The 23,421-nt window shown below is 50.3% G+C and overlaps 1 protein-coding gene across 3 annotated transcripts in view; it reads left to right on the top strand.

Annotated features, from left to right (window-relative positions):
* Nucleotides 1-23,421, top strand: part of ITPR1 (inositol 1,4,5-trisphosphate receptor, type 1) — a 321,128-nt gene that overhangs the window by 133,292 nt on the left and 164,415 nt on the right. For 2 of the 3 annotated variants that reach the window (XM_006897081.1, XM_006897080.1), the window contains 14 exons: nucleotides 60-201; nucleotides 1,466-1,624; nucleotides 6,339-6,511; nucleotides 8,457-8,576; nucleotides 10,149-10,343; nucleotides 13,050-13,301; nucleotides 13,814-13,955; nucleotides 14,907-15,060; nucleotides 16,392-16,579; nucleotides 17,574-17,712; nucleotides 18,400-18,458; nucleotides 22,079-22,240; nucleotides 22,313-22,483; nucleotides 23,139-23,204. In XM_006897081.1, the coding sequence (XP_006897143.1) occupies nucleotides 60-201; nucleotides 1,466-1,624; nucleotides 6,339-6,511; nucleotides 8,457-8,576; nucleotides 10,149-10,343; nucleotides 13,050-13,301; nucleotides 13,814-13,955; nucleotides 14,907-15,060; nucleotides 16,392-16,579; nucleotides 17,574-17,712; nucleotides 18,400-18,458; nucleotides 22,079-22,240; nucleotides 22,313-22,483; nucleotides 23,139-23,204 (2,122 nt within the window). Of the gene's footprint in view, nucleotides 1-59; nucleotides 202-1,465; nucleotides 1,625-6,338; nucleotides 6,512-8,456; nucleotides 8,577-10,148; nucleotides 10,344-13,049; nucleotides 13,302-13,813; nucleotides 13,956-14,906; nucleotides 15,094-16,391; nucleotides 16,580-17,573; nucleotides 17,713-18,399; nucleotides 18,459-22,078; nucleotides 22,241-22,312; nucleotides 22,484-23,138; nucleotides 23,205-23,421 lie in introns of all 3 variants that reach the window. The other variant, XM_006897079.1, reaches the window with a different exon arrangement.

The raw sequence follows: 23,421 nt of genomic DNA, 5'->3' as shown, positions 1-23,421 counted from the left end.
TCTTTAACTGGTCATTCGGGCCTGGAGGTTTAAGCTGAAGCTTTGTGTTCCCATCTAAGGTCTGTGACCAAGTTGCTGGAAGACTTGGTTTACTTTGTCACTGGTGGAACCAATTCTGGCCAAGATGTGCTTGAAGTGGTCTTCTCCAAGCCCAACAGAGAGCGGCAGAAGCTGATGCGTGAACAGAACATTCTCAAGCAGGTCAGTGCCTTTTGGGCAGCCAGCTTTTCATGGTATCGGTGGGCTTCCCACCCGTGTAGAGAGAGGGACCAGCTCCCATCCGGAAGGCTTGTCCAGGGTATCTTTAACACACTTGTGGGTTAGGAATGCCAAGAAGATGGCAATTGCTAGTTTTAATTTTTCTAGGATAATGTAAAGTGACTTATTTCATTTATATGAGAGACTTGGGAAATTTAATAAACTAAGAAACCCTTATAGGATCTTACTGGGACTCCTAAAAATCACCCCAAAAATCATTCCTAAAGAATGGGTAGTGCTTTTCAGAAAACACAGACGTGGTCTAATTCGATTTAAATTTACACAAATTAGAGACTGGCACTTTAAAGTCCAGGGTTGCTCAAGAGCATAAAATACCCATCATGCCGTTCTCTAAAGCACTTGGAGATGAGGCCCCAACTTGGCATGCAAGTCTCTAGCCACCAAATCTACAAAGACAAAATTAAAGGTACATCCCAAGGGATGTGCAAAGCCTCTTGGATTATGGTAAAGTTTACTTATACTCCATCACGTTTTAGTAAGTTTCACCTTTAAGAATCAGTTCTGTCTTGTTGGCCAAGGAGGGGATTCCCAAAGTACAGTTTTGCCTGAATGTCTGAAGCTCATTTTCACATGGTGATTCCTTGAGAGTCTGAAAAGGTGTCTGTGAGAGCCGGGCCTGGGCCAGTGCGGGGAAGGCAGTGCAGGGCCTGGCCCAGAGGTGCAGCCCGCAGCGAGGGCAGTGCAGGGCCTGGCTTGGTGGTGCAGTGAGGGCAGTGCAGGGCCTGGCTTGGTGGTGCAGGGAGGGAGTGCAGGGCCTGGCCCAGAGGTGCAGCCCGCAGCGAGGGCAGTGCAGGGCCTGGCCTGGTGATGCAGCGAGCGCTGTCTGCAGCCTGTCCGCTGCCCTTCTTGCCCCTTGGAGCTCCGTGTTCCTCTTTCTGTGTCACTGACAGGAAGACAGCAGTTTGCCCTGATCATCATCTGTCCAGCTAGAGAGCAGTGGACTGTACGGTTTCAGCCTGGACTGAGCCTGAGGCCTGACCACTGCTCTCCACGCTGGATGGTCTGGTGCCTGGGTCCAGTGTGCATGCAGTCTCTGGTGATCAAGGACACTTCAGGTGGTTGGTGCATTGGGATCGGGTGACACGTTCGTGTCTGTGCATTCCAGCCACACCGGAGGTTGGGGTCTTGCAGAAAGTCCGAGCCTTTCCAGGTGACAGTCTTGTTTGCTCTCTGTTTTCAAAACCAGATCTTCAAGTTGCTCCAGGCCCCGTTCACAGACTGCGGGGATGGCCCGATGCTTCGACTGGAGGAACTTGGGGACCAGAGGCACGCCCCTTTCCGACATATCTGCCGGCTCTGCTACCGGGTCCTGAGACACTCGCAGCAGGACTACAGGAAGAACCAGGTGCGATCAGCGGGCGTGGTTCTGTCCGCAGGTTCATGCCTTCCCTCACAAGGGTCCCATGTGTTCCTTCAAGGGACAGACAGTATCCAGTGACAGGTTTGTTCATGGAAGGGGGCGGGATGCTTGCAGTGCTGGACCAGTCCCTGTCAGAGTTCTGAAGGATGCGCAGGCCTTACTCATGTGCAGCCACCTTCCCGTGACTTCTGCAAATTGTGCGAATATGGGTAACACACTTGTCCAGCAGCATCTCCTCACGTCCAGTTCGTGGGACCACTTATGTCAGTCATGTTTTGTGTCTACGGTGTTGTGGTTTTGGTGAAAGTTTGCAAAACAAATTAGGTTCCCATTTAACAGCAGTGTTGAAAATTGTTCACTGGTGCTGGTTGCTGTTTTCACGGTGTGTCCCTGTGAACTTGACATTCATTCCCGTCTGAGTGATTCACTTCCAGTCATCTGGGCTCCCTGCCCTCCTTGCCTCTCATCTTTGCTGTAGAGGATGCTGACCATTTGGTGTCCATAGATGAGTGGTTTAGAGGCACGTGATACTCACTGATACCACGCTCTGCCATGGTGTCGTTTAGCTGAGCGGTGATTCGGGATAGAATTTCAGTTCAGGTTTAAGGAGAGTGTCAGGGTGAGAGTCTCGAGAGTCTTCTAAGATCAGCTTGTCCTGAAGGTCTGGGCGTCCTGAGAAGGGCCCCCCATGGGGTGTTTTCTCCCTCTGTCAAAGCTGTCTACCCAGGCGCTAACGGAGAATCCAAGTCGACGGCGGAACAGAAGCTTGTTCTCTGGGGTCTGGGAAGCTGCAGGTTTGAGAGCAGGGTGCCAGTTCTAGGGAAAGACTCTCTGTCTCTCGGTTCTGGAAGTTTCCCGGTGCAGGGACCTGAGTCCACTGGATGCTCTCCGCTCCTGAGGCATCCTCCCTGGTGACCCTGCAGTCCCTCATCTCCGCTCCCTTCTTGTCCTCTTGTCACTTGTAAAACAAAGGTGATGCGGGCCTCACCTGGAGTAAGTGTTCCTCACAGCGGATCAGGGCTGTGACCAGCTGAGCGTCCTGCATCCGGCCCACTTCTCTACTGTCCAGTTGATAGGCCACATCATAGGGATGGTTACAGCTGTGCATAGCTGCCTTTAGCATCCCCAGTGTCAGGTTTGACAGCATGTAGGATAATTACATGATACTAACAATCGTGGCCTGGCCAAGTAGATGCATATGGTGGGGGGTGGGGGGTGCACACCCCAGTCCATGATGAGATCCATCTGCTGGGCCCCATGAAAACAGACACCATCTAGCTCCTGTAGTCTCAGAGGACAAGGTCCATCTGCTGGGCCCCATGAGAATGGTCTTCAAAGGTAGACACTCAAAGGCAGGTGCTCCCACCTTGCTTCCTGCTGACCGGCTGCCGACCAGCTTTCTCTGAGTCTTTGGTTTGCTTTCTTCCTCTTTTCTTTGAATTAGGAGAGAATGTTAGTTGCATGTTAGCAGTCATGTTCTTTTTAGACGTTAGTATTACCTTTACAGCATCTTTTTCTCAGCCTCCTCTGCCTGTGTTTTGTGTGTGTAGTATAATGTGTGTGTGATGCCAACACCGTGAAGCCGTTAGCACTCAGGTTAGAGTCAGGTTCACGGCCGGCCGCCCTGTGTTACGTTCTTGTTCTGTACTGTTGAGTTGGCCATGACCTACAGAGACCTGATGAACACCAGATCCAAACCCTTCCTAACTTGTGCCATCCTCACCATCTCTGATACACTTGAGCCCATTGATAATGGTCACTGTCATTTCACCCTGTGTTGTTGTTAAGTGCTGTCGAATCGAGTATAACCTATAGTGACTCTATGAACAAAAGATCTGAACCCCATTCTATAACTATCATGGTTTCTCTAATGTTAATACAGTTTCAAAATGCATGTTGTTTAGGATGTGAATGCTAATCCTGCTTCCAGTCTTGTCTTAATCTGGGAGCTCCACCAAGCACTGTCCACCATGGGTAACCAGCATTTGACACACCAGTGGCACAATGTTCAGCATCACAGCAACCCCAAGTTACCACAGTACAGTAAACTGATACACCAGTACTGTACCATTTAGAAGAATGTTCTTCCCAAACACAAAGGCCCACATACCAGATCCTTACTGACTTAAACTAGAGGCTTCCAGCTCACAGCTGATTGTTAGCTAAATCCAGTAAATCCAGTCCACTCACACACGATTGTGAACAAAACAAAAAGCAATCAAACAGTTTACACCCAACTTTCAGCTCAAACAAGAGATCCTACCTTTCAGAATCCAACTGCTTTATACATGAGTCTCCAAACCCATGTTATATTATTGCTGTGTTCCATCAATCGCTTGCAACTCATAGTGACTCTACGTACAACAACCCTAAACCTCCTCTATCCTGTGCCAATCTTATTGTCTCTGACACATCTATCCCCATTAACCTGTCACTGAATCAGTCCATCTCATAGAGGGCCTTCCTCCCCTGTGCTGTCCCTCTACCCTCCCAAGCATGACGTCCCTCTCCAAGGACCAGTCCTTCCTTGTAACATGTCCAGAGTATGTCAGATGAAGCTTCAGAATCCTTGCCTCCAAGGAGCAGTCTGGTTTCACCCTCTCAAGGATGAACCTATTTGTTCTCCTAGCTAACCAAAGTATATTCAGTACTCTTCTCGAGTACCACAGCTCAGTGGCATCAATTCTCCTTCTGTCTTCCCTAGTCATTGTCCAGGTTTCTGATGCATACCAAGTGATTGCAAAGCCATGGCCTAAATGAGGTGTACTTTAGTTTCCAGACTCATGTCCCTGTTCTTCAGTACTTTGGAGAGGTCCCTAACAGCTGACTTTCCCAATTCAGTTTGTCTTTTAATTTTCTGACTGCTGGTACAAAGAGTGTTGATTGTGGAGCGAAGCAAACCGAAGCTGTTAACAGTCTCAGTCTCTTCATTGTCTATCATGATGCTGCCAATCAGCTCAGTGGTGAGAATCTTTGTTTTCTTGATGTTGAGCTTTTTTTTTTTATGTTGAGCTTTAATTCATACAGTCCTTGATTTTCTGCAGCCAGCACTTCAGGTCCTTTTCAGTTTCAGCAAGCAGGATTGTGTCATTATTCATAACACAGATTAGTGATGAGTTTTCCTCCAATCCTGATGCCACATTTCTCCTCATAGAGCCCAGTCTCTCGGGTAATCTGTTTTGCATATAGACTGAAAAGATATGGAGATAGGACACATCCTGGCATACACCCTTCCCAATTTTGAACTATGTAGTGTCTTATTGCTCTGTCTGACAACCGCCTCCTGGTCCAAATATAGGTTTCACACAAGCACTACCTCTAGGATGCTGTAAAACTGGCCCCTGGGGCTTCCAAGTCTATGAATAGTGGTGGTAGCATAGTGCCACCCTTATCCCTGCTTTATCTCCAGGTAGGTGCCCCAGATGAAGGAAGTGATCCAGTGGCCACATACTACCTGAGTAATTTTCAGGATCTGGGATTAATGAAAGGGAATAAGTAGAAGCAAGGTTGAATGGCTGTTTGAACTTTAAACAAGGTAACACTCTACCTTGGGGGAGTGTCTCTGAATAGAAACAGAAAATGTCTTAATAGGAGGTTACTTTGAGTTCACAGATATTGTAATGAACTGTGACATCTGATCTCAAAAGAGAAAAAATCGAAGTGGTGTTCACGTGTCTGTGAACGTCATCAGATGTCCGCTTTTCCTGCTACCTGTGGCTTTCCAGTGTCTTCTTACGCCACTTAAAGAGAATGGAATTGAACAACATTGTCCCAAACACCCAAGTAATTTTAATTGGGTTTTATTTACCCACAGTGGGGCACAGTTAAATTCTTCTGGTTAATGATAAATTCCAAGCTGAAAAATAACCTTTGACGTTTTAAAAAAGAAATCACTGGATTAAAATTCATGCTGTGTCGTTAAGAAAATAACCATATGTAAAGATGCTGCACAGAGGGCATTTTGCGTAATGACATTCATGTGGAGGTTTCAGAGAAATCCAGGCTGTGGGGGTTTTGTAGCTGCCCGAAGGTTGTAGCAGGAAGTGGCGGGGAGACGTCTTGCTGGAGTCTCTCTGAGGGCCGTTCCCATTCATCAAGAAAGGATACTGTTTTCCCTATTTTCAGCTCAACCCTAGTTATCTTAGTGAAGCTCTGGTAGCTCAGTAGTAAGGAGTTACACTGTCAGCCCAATGGTACACAGTTCAAATCCACCAGCTACTCCGTGGGAGAAGGATGGCGGCCTCCTTGGTCCCTGCAAACCTGCTGGAGGCAGCAGTGAATTGGTTCTGACTTGGCGGTGTGTAACACTGTTTGGAGTCGATGCCTCTGAATCCCAGTGTTGGAGCAGAGTCCTGGCTGCATGGCCTGTCCAGACGACCGGCCTGTGGTGGAAGTGCGGTCAGCGGGCTCCACACAGACAAGGCTCACGTTCTGGCTCGTGTGCCGGGAGTGTGTTCTCGGGAGCGGCCAGTCCTTGGAGGAGAAAGGCCTGTGTGAAGTAAGACCCTCCCCAGGATGCACTGACCCAGTGACCGGAACAGGGGTCTCCAGCACATCAGACCTCTCGAGGGTGGTGGCGCATAGAGCAGGGTCAGATCTCCTGTTCACAGGTCCCTGTGCGTTGTCGTCACTTGACACGGAGCAGCACCACGTGCCCTCTGTCCCTGCTGACCTCGGCCCTCTCCTTCCTCCCTGACAGGAGTACATAGCCAAACAGTTTGGCTTCATGCAGAAGCAGATTGGCTACGATGTGTTGGCAGAAGACACCATCACCGCCCTGCTCCACAACAACCGGAAACTCCTGGAGAAGCACATCACCGCCGCTGAGATCGACACGTTCGTCAGCCTCGTGCGAAAGAACCGGGAGCCCAGGTCAGTGGGGGTGGGGGACAAGTGGGGTAGAGACACGGTGGAGGAGGTGCCGCGGGGTCAGGTTGAGGCCCCAGTGAGGTGGAAGGGCCAGGTGAGGTAGGTAGAGTTGGGGGGGGGGCAAGTGAGGTGGGGTTGGGGGGAGCAGGTGAGGTGGGGTCAAGGTGAGGAGCCAGGTGACATAAGAGGGGGAAAGGTGAGGTGAGGGTTAGGTAGGATTAAGATGGACCAGGTGAAGTGGAGTCCCAAGTGAGGTGAGAGGCCCAGGTGAGGTGAGGTGGAGGACCCAGGTGGGGTGGGGGCTCAGGTAAGATGAGGGGCCCAGGCAAGGGAGGTGGGGGACCCAGGTGAGCTGAGGTGGGGGCCCAGGCAAGGTGAGGTGGGGTCGGGGCAGTGGGCAGGTGTTTTGCGTTGTAAAGGAGCCTGTAGGAGGTTTTCTGCCCTTGGGGCAGGTTAAGGGCAGACAGGCTTGAGAGCTTTGGTGGGGGCAGAAGGACAGGTGCTGAGACACACCATGGAGCGTCCCCACTCTCACATTTGCCAGCTGCGTGTCTTGATTCCCCCCCCCAGCTTTGTTTTCTATGTTCAGTAGGAATTAACAAGGACTAAACGAGAGTAAATACAAATAACAAGGACGCTTTGGATTTAGCTGGCGCAGCCCACAGTTACCCTGCACTGAGCAGCTCAGTTCTGCCGAGTTGGTTCACGCAGAGCCGCCCAGCTCTGGTCGCCGAGTGTCACACTTTCTCTGACCAGCAGGCCAGTGCTTTGATCAGAGTGAAGTGTTCAAGGCTTAGTCAGGCGATGAGGGGAGAGGGGCTCAGGCCCGAGTGTCCTCCCGACCTACACACCCTCATTGCTTTTACTGACAAGCTTTTAATGACATCAGCAGTAAAATATGTTAGCTGGACTCCAGACTGTTTTTACCGTTTCTTAGGCGCCGGCCTCCCCTGTTTCCATGACTTCATCTGGATCAGAAGGCAGCGTCAGTGTGAGTCCGGGTTACGCTGCCCCAGGGCACGAGCTTTGTTCACCCAGGCAGCTTCTGCCCTGGTCAGCGTAACCCCACATCCGAGCATATAAATCTTTAGGGGAGGAGACCACCCCCTTCTCCCTTCTGGGAATTTGCTGATGGACCTGCATTGCGGACACTTGGTGCCTGAGTCACGGGACTCCTCAGTGGACACTCGGGAAGGATAATTCTTCTTCCTCTTTTAGCTTTCATGGAACATATTCCATGCACCAAGTAGGGGAGAGAAGCACTGTCTGTGAGCTTAATGCTCAGGACAGACTCTGAGCCAGCATAGTACCCTTTCCTGAAATTGAGAAAATGGAAACCCAGGGAAGTGACATGATTTTCTCACATAGCAGTAATATCAGAACAAAGCTAAAAGCATCAGATGAGTGCTGAGCTGTGAATGGACAGCCGGGAGGTTCAGATCCACTCAGATAAGATGGGGAAGAGAAGCCTGGCTGTCGGTTCTGGGCGACGACAGCCCTCGGGTCCTGAGGAGCACAGTTCAGCTCTGACCCGCATAGGGCGCTGTGGGGTGGACTCATTGGCATCTGGTTTGTTTTTTCTGTGAAATGTCAGAACCAGGGTGCCTGCTCGCCCGCGGGACGCCAGCCCTGCCCCAGCCACACCGCTGCTTCTCCCTTCCTTCCTGAAGTCAGTGTCATTCTTGTCTTCTTGCCCTGTTCTCTCTCTCCTGCCTCTGTCCCCTCACTGCCATCTTACATATTTGCTCATTTCTTCTCCCCGCTGGTGTCTGGGGTGCCCCTGACCCTGGAAGTGCCCTCAGGTGCCAGCATCAAGATCCAGGGTGGTGCTGACTTTCTAAAACGCTGCTGGGCCTGTTCACTTGGAAGAGCATCATTGTCAAGAGACGCAAGCCAGCCGGCTGGGTCTGAAGATGGTGCTTCGTTTTTCATTCTGTTTTCTTGGCAGATTCTTAGATTACCTCTCTGACCTCTGTGTGTCCATGAACAAATCGATTCCGGTGACCCAGGAACTCATCTGCAAAGCTGTGCTGAACCCTACCAATGCCGACATCCTGATAGAGACCAAGTGAGTGGGTGATGGGACAGGGCGGCCTTTGAATGGAAATGCAATGTTTGCGTGTACAAGGAAGGTATACAGACCCTGCTGAGGCTTCCGCAGATGTGGTCTGAAGTCACACTGCTGGCTCGTGCTTGTTCTGGTCAGGGCTTGGTTAGGGGATGAGGTGTGGTCCGAAGTCACACTGCTGGTATGTCCTTGCTCTGGACAGGGCTTGGTTAGGGGATGAATACATTTTCTTTCACGTGACTTCCTCTGCACAGTGCTGTCGCTTGGAGTCTGGGAGGAGGGGAGGAAAGGGGAACACCATCACAGTGTCCATTAAAATTGTGCTGTTTATGTGATTACTCCTCGAATACTAATAATATAAATCATCATTGTCAAACTTGAATTCATGTAAGCTCCCAGAATCATTTCATACACTCTAAATTTTGAGAGTTTAAAATTCTAATAGTATGGTTATTCTTTTCACATTTAAGAAGAAGCTTTTCCCTTTTTTTTAAAGAAAAATTCTTTTGTGTGTGTACCGTCAAATCGGATCTGACTGGTGCAGGAGGAGATTGTTCCTCCTTCTCCAGCAGAGCATCTGGTGGATTCGAACTGCATACCCTGCAGTGCAGCTTCTTGCCACCGGGCCACCAGCGCCCCCTAGAATTCTGAAGCTTTTCCTGTTCATTTGCTGTAGATGTGAAGTCATTATGTTAAGAACTTTTGAAGGTCACGGCTCAGAATGTGCTCTCTGATCTCTGGAAGCTCTGATAGTGCCCGGTCCTTGCTGAGCAGTGGAGCTGTTTTCCATGAAAACCTGTGGTGCAGGGGTGTGAGCAATGTCTTCTAATAGCGTCATAGACTGATGTTACGTATTTCTTCTCATGTTTGACCCTTTTTGACTAGCCAGCCCTCAGTTATAGGGTCTCTCCTGTGAACTGTGAATTGCTGAACAGCATCTCTGTTCTTCTTTAGATGTCAGAAGAACACCTCCCTCCCCCCCATTCCATTGACAAACAGAATGTCCCCATTATAAGAATGTCTCTGGGGCCAAAATTTCTCACTCATTATGAATCACAATTGTTGTGTGTGTCAATTCAGTATCTACCCATAACTGACCTTCAGCACGTTTTTAGAGGCAATAATTTACTTGCCCAGGAAGAGATTTCCCATTCTTCCATGGTGGATTCAAACCACGTGCTTTTAGCACAGCTTCTTATCAGTAGGCCATCAGAGCTCAAGAATCACTGTCGTTGTTGTGTGCCATCAAGTTAGAACTGACTCATAGCTGACCCTCCAGAGGGTTTTCAGAAACAGTAAATCCCCTGGGACAAGACTGTCCACCTTTCTCTGACAGAGCAGCTCATGGATTCAAACCACGTGCCTTTGGGATTGCAGTGCAGCTTCTTACCGCTGGGCCTCCAGAGCTCCCGAAGAATCACTAGTCTAATATAAATGAAAGGGTTAATGTTGGGCTTTTGCTTCTCTTTCTCTGGGAGACACATGAGACAAAACAGTGTTCTGTGTGTCTTTTTGCTGAGCGTGAACCTGAATCTGACAGTGGCGGGTTCTCTGTCTGCTCCTCGTTTTCAGGCTGGTCCTTTCTCGGTTCGAGTTTGAAGGTGTCTCCACGGGGGAGAATGCTCTGGAGTCGGGCGAGGATGAGGAGGAAGTGTGGCTGTTTTGGCGAGACAGCAGCAAGGCGATTCGCAGTAAGAGTGTCCGGGAGCTGGCGCAGGATGCGAAGGAGGGACAGAAGGAAGACCGGGACGTCCTGAGCTACTACAGGTGACGGGCTGGGCTCGGGAGCCCACCGGGAGGGGGGCTGGCGGTCAGAGCCTGCGGCTGACCACTCCATGGAAGCTCAGGATCGCTGGAAAGTACTTCCTAGTGGAAAGACGGGCATGCAGCTTAGGAGCTTAGAGTTCAAGAGAACATCAGCGCAACTGGGCCAGCAAGTTGAGCTCTAGATGCTCAACAGGACGGATACTTGTAATCCCAAAGAGCACAGATATGTTGAAAAGATAGAGTAGAAAACATTCAGGTTATGGGCTCAGACTGCCTGGGTTCAAGTCCTCACCGCACCACTTACTAAACATTTCACTGAAGTTACACACGTCTTTTTTGTTGTTATTGTTGTTATTTATGTCCTTACCCCTTGCTTTTTATATCTGCAAAATGTTTATGATGAAGGCAGCCTCAGAACTTCTGCTGACAGAGAGAGGTGGTGTGTGCACGTGTGTGCAAATGCTGGCCTGTTTTTCCACAGGAGCCGTGGTGATGGGGAGGCATCCTGTCTCCATACCTTTTCAATCTGTATGCAGAACAGATCATTCAGGAAGCTGGGCTTTATGAGCAGGAATGTGGCATCGGGATTGGAGGTAGACTTATCAACAACCTATGTTATGCAGATGACACATCCTTCCTTGCTGAAACTGAAGAGGACCTGAAGTGTTTGATGAAGAAGGTAAAGGACTGCACTCTTCAATATGGATTGAAGCTTAACATCAAGAAGACAAAGATTCTCCCCACTGGGCCAATTGGCAGCACCAGGATGGATGGAGAAGAGATTGAGGTTATTAACAGTTACAACTTGCTCAGCTCCACAATCAACACTCTTAACACCAGCAGTCAGGAAATCAAAAGACAAATTGCACTGGGAAAATCTGTTTTCATGGACCTCTCCAGAGTACTGGAAAGCAACAGTGCCAGTTGAAAGACTAAGGTACACCTAATCCAGGAACTGGTCTTTGCAATTACTTGTTATACTACAGAGAGATGGGCAGTGACTAAGGATGACAGAAGAATAATTGATGCCTTCAAGTTGTGGTGCTGGAGAAGAGTCTGGAATATACCCTGACTGCCAAGAAAATAAATAAGTCTGTCTTGGAGAGGGAGAAACCAAGTTTCTCCTTGGAGGCTAAGATTTTGAAGCTCCATCTCACATACTTTGGGGACATAGCCAGTAGAGACCGGTTCTTAGAGAATGACATCATGCTTGGAATGGTGGATGGACAGTGCAGGAGAGGAAGACCCGGATGAGATGGATTGATACAGTGACTGGGGCAATGGGGCTTGGTGGTTAGAATCAGTGAGACTGGCTCAGGACAGAGCAGAGTTCACAGCTGCTCAATGTAGGGTCGCTATGGGTCGCAGGTGACTCAACAACACATGACAGTAACAACAAACATCACTGGTTCAAATGCACTAGAGGTTCCTTTGGGGGGAAATAAAGAAAGGAAAAAGGAAATCTTCCCTTGTGTGGAATACAGTCTGGAAGCACTGTGGAACAGTCCTGCTTTACCCGGGAGGGTCACTGTGAGTCGACGTCTACCCGGAGACACACAGCAGCACCGACCTGTTCTACGCGCTCTCTTTTTACACACTTTTATGTTTCTGTGGAAACTGCTGATAGGAATTGGGAATTCACACAGTATTTGCAGTTCCATTCTAGACCCATTCGACTATGTAAGGTGTCTTCTCTTCATGCTCGAGCCAGACTCAGTCCTGCTGCGTCACTTCTGCTGTGTTGGGAGAACCCGCTCCCAGCATGCTCTGTGGCATAGTCGGCAGGGCGCTATTCACTCAGCGCATAGATGGCACCTCGCTGGTCGTTTGGATCCAACGGAGGCTCCATGGGAGAAAGATGGACACTCTGCCCTGCTTTGCAGGCTCTGAAAAACAGCTGGGGGAAGCTATGAGCTGTGCTTGACTGAACTGCGGTGACTTTGAGGGCGTTAGCACGGCACGGGAAGACCCACCGTTTGCAGGGACAGATGCGGTGTCTTCCTCCTTCAGGGATGATCAGTTGGAATCACTGACAAACCTTTTGATTAGACATCCAAATACTTCGGCGGCTGTGTCACCAGGGCTCTCTCTATACCAGTCTTGGCTCTTTTAGGTCCAGGTACCCTTCTCTGACAGTGACCTGGCAGCCTCTGTGCTGGGTACTTACCAGTCGCCCTAGCCCACCGTCTCTCTCACCTCCCCCTCCTCCATCTCATTGTCTCCTGGGCACAGCTCCAAGGCTTGGTGACCTTTGTTACCCAAAAGAAGAGAAGAGGAAAAGAAAAGAAAACCAATACATAGGAGAAAGAAAAGAGATGGTGAAGACGTGCTCCCAGAACTTCTCAGTGCAGTGAATGCCCTCTCCTGGCCCCCAGGTCCTCCTGTCTCCTTCTGTGCACGTGGGCACTGCACATCCTTTCACACTAGGTGTTTGTGTGCTGCCGCCTTGGTTTGCGTCATCCATAAGTAATGCCGTACTTGGTCCCTTGGCTCGCTGTCCGTGAGTCAGACCGTATGCCTACAGTCCTGCGTCTTCTCTTCTTTGTCCATCCTGGGTGTGAGGTGAGGCTCTGTGACTGGATACGGGCCTTTGTTTTGTTGTGACTGAGTGGTGGTCCAGTGGCTCGAGGCGCCACATCTCGTTACGGTCTGGCCTCACGTGCTGGGTGACTGCTGGGCCTGAGGGCATGTTTCCTTTCTCTCCAGGTACCAGCTCAACCTCTTTGCCAGGATGTGCCTGGACCGACAGTACCTGGCCATCAACGAGATCTCTGGCCAGTTGGACGTGGACCTCATCCTGCGCTGCATGTCTGACGAGAACCTGCCCTATGACCTGCGGGCCTCCTTCTGCCGACTGATGTTGCACATGCATGTGGATCGAGACCCCCAGGAACAGGTCACACCCGTGAAATACGCCCGCCTCTGGTCGGAGATCCCCTCTGACATCGTCATTGATGAGTGAGCTGCTTCTTCTCACTGCTGGTGGTTCTGTGTGCCACCAGGTCGAGTCAGACTCACGATGCCCTGTATGTGGAGTGGAACCTGTCTGTAGGGTCCCCAGGGTTGTGCCCTATATGTGGAGTAAAGCCTCCATGTAGGGTCCCCAGGGCCGTCCTCTGTATGTGGAGTAGAACCTCTCCATCGGGTCTCCTGAACAGGAGATACAGTCTCCTTCCTTAAAGCCTCGGAAGCTGACAGAGGGTGGCTCTGAGTCAGAACCGACCTGATGGCAGGGGTTTGGTTTGCTTTGGGATTTGGTTCATGGATTATTCAGGGATCAGAAGGTGTAGAACACTGTCCTGCAGTCATAGAGGACAAAATAAGACAGAGGCATAAGGTCCGCGTGCTGGAGCGGGGTGACAGGGAGAGGGAGGTGGCGCAGGGGTGGGGAAGGGGAGTGTGGGTGGGGCTGCGCAGTGTGCGCTGAACAACGTCGCTGGGAAGAGCCTGATCTCCGTCCCCCCTCACAGCTATGACAGCAGCGGGGCTTCCAAGGATGAGATCAAGGAGAGGTTCGCACAGACCATGGAGTTCGTGGAGGAGTATTTAAGAGACGTGGTTTGCCAGAGGTTCCCCTTCTCTGATAAGGAGAAAAATAAGCTCACGTTTGAGGTAACTCAAGATGCAACAGCTTGTGTGTTTTACAAGGTGTTTAATGGTCATTTGACTCTAGGGTATGTGTACAGAAAATGTTTTAATATGCAATTATTTTGCCACAACGTTCTAGTTTTGTAATAAGAAATAATCAGCTTGGTTTTGTTACAGAATAAATGATGAAAGTGGCATCGGCCACTTGTCTGATAGAAGGTGTGTTCTTAGACGTGTGCGTGGAAACTGGCTTGTGGGAAATGCTGGGACATCGCATGTTCTCTGAACTTTCCATTAACACTGACACAAAGGACCCACTATTTCCTTTGAGCTAAGATGTTTGCTCTCTGAGACTGCTTTTGCATTTAAAGGTTCAATTCCAAAGATTTCGATGCTCCTCTTTCTCTGCTAATATTATGTAATTTCGAGACGCCTTGTAAAGGAGCGCTGGTGGCCCAGTGGTTAGGAGTTGCACTGCTACCCCAAAGGCACGTGGTTTGAATCCGCCATCCACCCCGGAGGAGTGGATGGTGGGGGAAGGATGGGCAGTCTCCTCCCCATGCGATTAACTGCTTCTGAAAACCCGCTGAAGGGCTCAGTGAAGGGTTCTGGCTCAATGATACACAACAAAACCAGCAGGAGCTTTGCTATTTTGTGGCATAATATTTGATTTTCCAGGTACTATTTTGGAACATCAAATAGACCAAGTTATCAAGTCAGCTTTTTATTAATTAGCCACCAGATCAGATCAGCTCAAGAGTTTTGCTGACTTTCATGCTTTATTTTTCCTCTTGATGGAAACTTTTTTCAGAAATTTTAAGTCATTTATATGAATTTTCTAAAATAAAGGAGAATGATAAAAGTCTTGTAGTCTCAAGAAGGTCATGGTCATTTACAAATTAGCCAGCATCAAATCAAAGTTAAGGAATAAATACCATCTCTCTCTCTCTCTCTCTCTCTTTTTAAATGTAATAGGTTGTAAATTTAGCGAGGAATCTGATATACTTTGGTTTCTACAACTTCTCTGACCTCCTACGACTGACCAAGATCCTGCTGGCCATCCTGGACTGCGTGCATGTGACGACTATCTTCCCCGTCAGCAAGATGACGAAAGGAGAGGAGAACAAAGGTAGGAACGGCACTGGGAAGCTGGCAGCGGTGAGCTGCGGGGAGACCCTCCGGCTACCCTGTGTGTCCACTCTTGCCAGACTTGACTGTGTGATGTTATGACATGTCCTTCCCCAGATTTTCATAAGGAATATTTTCACATACAAAGAAAATCCAGAAGAAAAGCACAGTGGATATCTGTCTGCCAACTTAGTTGGAATGATTACATACATTTCTGTATTTCTGTATTAATGTCTGTCTATTTTTGTTTTGTGAGTGTCTAAATTTATGTATTTTGATGAACCATTTGCAAGTTATCTATTTCAACATGTATCTCTTGAAAATACAAGGTTTTCATTGTTTGTTGAGCCCTGAGAACTTTGAAATGCGATAATAACAAAACCCACGCTTATATTTCAATGTCTCATTTCTACCCTGAATGCCTCGTAAGTAGGAGAAGGTGACATTTTGTGTTTACTTTTACTTAAATTTTCGAGTAAAACAGGTACATTTGAGGTGTTTGTGTATTGATTATGTGAGCGGTTTTCTGCAGTGATGCCATGATCACTTAATACTGTGATAAGTAGTGGTGTTCTGTTGCGTCACCACAGTGAGCTTGCAGACGGTCATCGTTACTCCTGGGGCATTGGGGTGAGAGTTCTGTGAGTCTCAGTCTTACCAACCTACCAGCAGGTGACCAAAGGTTTTCTTTGAATACGTCTTTTTAAAATAATGTTGTAGGTTCATCAGCATTGGGGTCAGAGCCGACAGCATTGTCACTCTTGTCTAAACCACACTGAAAACACACCTCTCTAGAAGGCGAGTCACACCTTCCAGTGACTTGGAACGCTGGGCATCACTTTTTATACTACACTTTAGGGACATTTTAATCAGATAAATTACCAAAACACCAACAAAAATGCACACACAAGAATAAAGTACTAAATGCATCACACACAAAAAGAACACACTTGTTTGTGGTGTGAGAGCTGGAACAAGAAGGCAGAGTGTGTCCGAGCTCAGCCTGCTGGGAGCGCCTGTGAGGCGACTGCATTCTCGTCACGTTCAGCCTGACCGCACATGGATGGGAAGCGCTGGCTCTGGGGCTGCACATAGATTTAGCGAGTAGATGGATTCACAAGTACGGAATCTCTGAATAATGAGGATTGCACGCATGCGTCCTCACCTCCCTGTGTATCTGCTCGGCCCTGTGCTTGTCACCCTGACTGTAGCAATGGGCTTGACCATGTCAGAGATGGTGAGGACAGTGGCAGATGGGGCAAAGGTCAGGTATTGTGTTCCTGAGGGCACCCTATGTGTGACCATGACCCTAGTCTCTCTGGCCCGTCCCAGGCAGTAACGTGATGAGGTCCATCCATGGTGTTGGGGAGCTGATGACACAGGTGGTGCTGCGAGGAGGTGGCTTCCTGCCCATGACCCCAATGGCTGCGGCCCCAGAAGGCAACGTGAAGCAGGCCGAGCCTGAGAAGGAGGACATCATGGTCATGGACACCAAGCTGAAGATCATAGAAATCCTCCAGGTACTGGTTAGCCAGGGCGAGGAGATGCTCCACAGAGGGCCCCCGGGGCTAGTCTCAGCTTAGACATGTCACCAGGGTATTTAGAGCGAAGACTGTAAAACTCTTAGCTCAGCCCCACTGATGTTCATGACCTGGCCACTTTCAGTCTCTCTCATGTCGCTCCTTACCGTACCCCGTCATGACTGTGTCCTTCCAGTCATCCTGACCCTCAGGTGGCTCCTATAGCTGGCCAGTGTCCGAGAGATGCTGGCCCTGAGATTGGGTGGGGTCCAGGAGGGTGATGTGGAACGGGGGGCGGGGGGGGGCGCTGTTTGGTGCATCTCTCTGGCTCCGATCTACTCAGGGTGAGTTACCTTGTGCTGGAGTTGGGGAGTCAGAGAAGAGAGACTGAGTGGTTAGTAGCTAACTGGGAGTCTCTAGTCAGAAGCAGAACAGATGAACCCGGCTAATTCTTAGTGTTGTTGGGTACCGGAGAGTCAGAACCGACCCATAGCTGGCCCTCCAGCGGGTATGCAGAGGTACTTAATTGCGCAGGAGGAGATTGCCCATCCTTCTCCTGAATTCTTAGTAGGAAGAGCAAGTTATTCTTGCCTAGTTCTAGGGAATTAAAAGTGGCCAACTTCATGCTTTTCAAGGGCAGGTCATTAGTTGGTAATCAGCACTTGTCAAAATAAAGTTTTTATTATTTGGGTTTTTTTTCCCATAGGGAATAGAGTAGTGGTTCAGAGGGGTGGTTTGGGTCTCCGGTTGTTAACATAATTACTCAGCTGTTGGAGTTAGAGGCTAAGATGCTGTCAGCTGGCTTGATATTCCCAAGGAAGCCTGTTGTAGTAAAGTGACTCAGAATCGAAGCCACACACTTGTTCACTTAGTGCTTACGATGATCGGCACCACTGAGGGCAGGCCCAGGCCGAATGCAGGCTTGGTGGTGCTTGGCGGACTGTGGAAGGTGGTGACGTAACCAATCTGTTTCCTTTTCCACTTGAATCTTTAGTTTATTTTGAATGTGAGGTTGGATTATAGGATCTCCTGCCTCCTGTGTATATTTAAGCGGGAGTTTGATGAAAGCAATTCCCAGACCTCAGACACATCTTCTGGAAGCAGCAGCCCAGAAGGACCAAGTAATGTGCCAGGTTAGTGGTTCCTGAGTGAGGTGAGGCCCTGGGAGCTGAGCGGGGTCCGGGGAGTGGGAGAGTAGGGCGGGGCCCTGGGAGTGGATCTGGGGTAAGAAAGGTAGAAGGTAAACATCGTGATCTAGAAATGTCCTTCTAGGAATGGGGAGAATGTTCATAGTTTTAAGGATCATTGTATCTTTGGGATAAGAGAGTAGTGGAAAGAACTTAGATTCCTTCTTGGTTAAATCAGGGTTTTGCCCCCCTTGGATTGCCTTGGACATAAACAACTAGAGTGTCTATTGTTGAGATTACTTAAGAATAAATAAAACTCAAACTCAAACAAGAAACCCAAACTCAATAGGGAACTAACCCAGACCCATGACTAACTTTTCACATAGGTGTTCTTCCTGCTTAGGAACCAGCGATGAAGGAGAAGGGAGAGGGTGCTGGTAGACATGGTCTCGCTCAGAGCCTGGCTTGCCTGGAACGAGACCACCACTCCATGTTACCGAGAGCCGCGTGTGGGTGGGAGAACGTGGGAGCGCAGGCGCTGGGAGCCACAGCCAGTGAGGACAGTGGTTTGGGTGGCCTGCCCTCCCAGCTTTACCAAATAGAGTTCTGTCTGGTCCTGGGCTGACCACGGACAGTGCAGTGCACAAACTTCCAGAGGTTCCGGGTCTGAAGTTATGTTCTTCACATTTTCAGGTGCGCTCGACTTTGAACACATTGAAGAACAAGCCGAAGGCATCTTCGGAGGAAGGAAAGTAGCTTTCAGTCGCTCTTCCCTCTTGTGTAGTTCTCAGGGGTGCGGCCTGTGTGCCGGTGAAGGGTCAGTCTCTGGGTGAAGTCTGTGCGTTAGGGACGTCAGTCCTGGCCGGGTGGCTTCATCCTTTTGTTTATTTGTGTGTGTGTGCTTGTCCTCTGAGAACAGAAAGAATTTAATGGGATTTCCCAAGAGAAACAGGAGTAAGTATGTGAGGGTGGAGCGCAGGGAGATGAGTAAGGTCATGTGCTTTTACTGGTGATCGGCGGGGATACTATCCCTTAACTCTTTAGAAGCTCTTTGTACAAACACTGTCTGTTCTTCCTGGTTCCTCACATTAATGCATGAACTCCCTTCTAGAAAGATCAGATTGTTCAGTGTTGACTTAAAATATTCTTATTATGAAACTTAAATACCAACAAGCATAAAACTTGGTAAACACCCTGTAGATAAATAGCTTGTCATTTACATACTTGGTTTGGTTTTCTGTTGCTGTATAAAAGACTACTCAAAAAATAGACTGATACTCTCACCACATGCACCCCTCAGTTCTGTGGGCCGCCCTGAGTCCCCTCAGCTCTGTGGGCTGCCCTGTGTCCCTTTGGTTCTGTGGACCACCCCGGGTCCCGTCGGCTCTGTGGGCTGCCCCGGGTCCCCTCGGCTCTGTGGGCTGCCCTGTGTCCCCTCAGTTCTGTGGGCTGCCCTGGGTCCCCTCGGCTCTGTGGGCTGCCCTGTGTCCCTTTGGTTCTGTGGACCACCCCGGGTCCCCTCGGTCTGTGGGCTGTTCTGGGTCCCCTTGGCACTATGGGCCACCCCGGGCCCCTCGGTCTGTGGGCCCTCCAGGCCCTGCAGTTGGCTTTGCACCATGACTGTGATGCAGTGAGAGGCTAACAGAAGGGTCCATCCAGGCCAGCTTGGGTGGGATGTCTGCTGAGATGTCTCTTTTCTCTGCAGATGGATAGCTTGGAATTCTTCCCAACATGGTCCCTGGCTCCAAGAGCAAGCATTTCTGTAGGATGTGCTGACAGTGTGCAGCCAGTGGCCAACCCTCTGCTTGCGTTATGTTTACTCATGTCCTGTTGCCCAGAGGGAATCACAGCCGAGCCCAGTGTTGGTATTCAAGGGACTAGAGAAGGATGTGCTTAATATGAGGGTCCAGTTCCTCAGACTACCAGCATTAGCAGTTGTTCCAACACTAAAGATGTTCCCTGCCATCCAGTCCACTGCGGCTCCTAGCAGCCCTGTGAACAAGGACACTGAGCCCTGTCCTTTCCTTGCCGTCCTCACCGTGTCTGAAACTCTCGAGTCCACGGCTGCCATCACGGTGACAGTCCGTCTCATTGAGGGTCTTCCTCACTCTCCCTAACCCTCCACCTTTCCAGCATGATGTCTTTTTCCAAGAACCGGTCTCTCCGAACGACCTACCCAGAGTATGTGAGACAGAGGTTTGCCGCTAAGGAGCACCTGGTTACGTTTCCTCCAAAACAGATTGTTCTTTTGTCAGTCCACGGGCTATCCCGAGTGCTTCTCCATCACCACAACACAAGGCCTCAGTTCTGTCACCCTTAGTCATTGTCCAGAGTTCAGACGGCAGCGAGTTACTCAGAGAACAGAGGCTCGCATCAGGTGCACTTTAGTTTTTGAACTGACCTCCTTGATCTTTGGCGCTTTGGTCCCTGACAACAGACTTTTCCCAATGTAAAATATGTCTTCTGATTTCTTGACTGCTACTACCATGGGTATTGATGTGGAATTATTTGACAACTTCTGTCTCTTCTCCATCATCATGGTCCAGTGAGGACTGTGTCTCATTGATGCTGATAATGTGATCCTTAGTGAAGGCTGTATTCATTGATCTTTGGCAGCAAGCATTTCAAGTCTTTTTCACTTCCTAGATAATAAAGCAAGACTATCTGCACACATAGTCGATGATGATCTTGATGCCACATTCTTCTTCTTACAGTCTAGTTTCTCAAACAATTTGCTCAGTATACAATTTGCATGTATATGAGAAAAGATACAACCATGACACACTTTACTTGCTTTAAACCTACATAAACCTGTTAAATTGGAAGGATTTTGAAGCTCCATCTGACATATTTTGGGTATGGTGTAAAGAGCTGTTGGAAAGGGACATGATGCTGGAAAGGAGAGGAAAACCCTGGCTGAGTTGGATTGGCTCAGTGCCTGGGTGTGGGGTAGGTGTGTCAGAGCTGATGGAAGTGGCTCAGGGTAGAGCAGGGTTCAGAGCTGTTGTCCACAGGGTCATCCACAGAGTCAGCTTGACGGCACAGAACAACAACAGCCTGCTAGAAGGTGGTTTCTCAAACTTGCGGGGGGTGTTTTGAGTTCAGTGTGAGGATGTGTCCATGTGGGGTGTGGCGGCAGAGCCTGCTGCCCTCTCCCTTCATCCCCAGGAAGCGGGACCTCCTCTTTGTGGCCACTGTGTGCCCTCTGGAAGCTTGGGTGGACAGTGTGCATGAGAAGTGCTCGGCTTACTCGTCTGCGACCCTGCGGTCTCCACAGGCCACTGTCCACATCGTGTGAATGCTGACATGGGCTTGGAGGGCAGTGCACTGTGCCAGGGTCATCCGCCTTCTGATTGGGAGTGATGGGCCGCCTTTTAATTGTATGCGTAAGGCAGAGCTGGCCCAGCTGGTCAGCTGCTGCTGCACCTGCCCCTTAGACCTCAGCCTTGTGGCACCCCACTAGGCAGCAGGAGGATGGTGGCTATGAGTGAGCTGTGCTGCCCAGGACTGGCCCTGTGTCTCCAGTGTGGAGTATGGAGGTGCTGAGGCAGAGTGCGTCCTGGTCAGCCCCTTAGTTTCCATCCTGAAGACCTGGAGTTACTGTGGTTTATAGCCATGAGTTCAGGGTGGGCTCCCCAGGCCTCAGCTGTGAGCTAGCAGCTTGTGACGAGATAAGAACTGAACAGGAGTGTCAGCACCTGATAACTTCTGTGAAAGTCTGACACAGCCTTGACATTGACCCTGCCTTGACCTTGAATGCAGGACAAATAGGCTTGGGTTACTGAAAGGTCCAAGAGGATCCGTTTCTTCAGAGAGAAAATGGCAAAGACTGGTCTTCCCCACATAGAGTTGGATAAACATTGGAAGGCATCTTCCGACGTAAAGGTGTGTGTCCCTGGGCAACGCCTGTGCTCATTTTCAGCTGGTAACCCTAAGGGGCCTTGGATCAAAGGCCTGGTGATTTGCCTTTTAAAAAGTCGGCCATTTGAGAGGCACACGATTGATCAACATGCATCTAAGCCCGCTTGATGGCAACTGGTTGGCAAAAAGAAATTAATGATTCAGGAGAAGCTGGCTGTGGACAGTCGTCAGGGCAGGGACGGGCCAGCAGGTTGGGTGTGAGGAAGTCGGCTGTGGGCAGAGCCTGTCACTGTGCGAGGCTGAGGACTTAAGGTGGACATTAGATGGTGGTGATATCTTAACCACTGCCTCACTGCAGTGTAGTCACAGATGGAACCACACTCCCTTGTTTGAGGTACCAACTGAAGCCACGTCCCGTGAGGTAGAACATAGCGGTCACAGGTGTGTCCGAGCCCGTGGTGCCGAGAAAGGAACTCCCGGAGTGACCTCCCCCTCACCCTCTTCCAGTGAGGAGAACACACCGCTGGACCTGGACGACCATGGCGGCCGCACCTTCCTGCGCGTCCTGCTGCATCTGACGATGCATGACTACCCGCCGCTGGTGTCCGGGGCCCTCCAGCTGCTCTTCCGGCACTTCAGCCAGAGGCAGGAGGTGCTGCAGGCCTTCAAGCAGGTAGCGTGGTGGCCCGAGGGGCCCTCTGTCCAGGGAGCTGTCACACAGCACTGATGGGCTGTGTTCACTTAGGTTCAGCTGCTCGTGACCAGCCAAGACGTGGACAACTACAAGCAGATCAAACAGGACCTGGACCAGCTGCGGTCCATTGTGGAGAAGTCCGAGCTCTGGGTATACAAAGGGCAGGGTCCTGACGAGGTGATGGACGGCGCGTTGGGTGAGAACGAGCATAAGAAAGCCGAGGTGAGTGATGGGGCCTGTGGATGGGTGGCTGCTCCTGGTGGTCAGTACAGGGACAGTGCTGGGACACACCTGCCAGCAGAGAACCAGCCCTCTGCCTGGAGTCCACGCTGACCCCCACAGGCAGCACAGGGCTGCCCACAGCAGGGATTCCCACGCTGCATGTCTTCATGGAGGGGTGGGCCTGTCCTTCTGAGGAGTGGCCGGTGGATTTGAACTGCTAGCCTCTCAGGTAATAGCCCGGCACTTAGCCCCCTGGGCCACGGTGGCTCCTACACTGCAGATGAGATGGGCTGGGCTGTATTCCTGAGAGACCTGTCACATGGCCAAGGTGGGCTTGCCCTGTCACCTGTGCCAGCCAGCTTCGCATGGGACAGGCTTGGTGCCAGGTGGCTCAGCACAGGCTTACCGAGGGCCCTGCCTGGGGACAGCCTCCCCTCAAGCCCTGGTCTGGCCCTGTCCTCTCGGACATCTGGGAGATCCATCTGTCAGGGGAGAGTGGAGGGCGAGCAGGCAGGTGAAGGTGCACATATCGAGCGTGAGGGTTAGAAAGCAGAGTGGAGGCGGACAGGCTTGTCCTGTGACGTGTGTGGCTAATGCACCATGCCGCTAGCCCAGGCCTTGTATCAAACACAGTTGCGTCTGTTCTGGTTCCTAGGAGGGGAATAACAAGTCGCAAAAGCATGAAAGCACCAGCAGCTACAACTACAGGGTGGTCAAAGAGGTAACTGGCCCCGTCCTTTCTGCCCCATGATCCTCCGAGGAGCAGTGGTTGGTGACAGTCATTGTGGAAATACAAATGCATCCTCACCTCAGTCTTCCCTCCCTTTCTCTGTAGGAGTCCTTCCTGCCCTCTGTCCTTCCCCCGACCGACCGTCTCCCTCTGTCCTTCCCCTGACCTCACCCCCTCTGTCGTTCCCCCTGACCTCACCCCCTCTGTC

This window comes from Elephantulus edwardii, unplaced genomic scaffold (assembly GCF_000299155.1).
Source record: "Elephantulus edwardii isolate Elephantulus edwardi_28Jun2011 unplaced genomic scaffold, EleEdw1.0 scaffold00200, whole genome shotgun sequence".
NCBI lineage: Eukaryota > Metazoa > Chordata > Mammalia > Macroscelidea > Macroscelididae > Elephantulus > Elephantulus edwardii.
The sequence above is the reverse complement of the archived record's forward strand: the minus strand, read 5'-3'. Positions and strand labels throughout refer to the sequence as shown.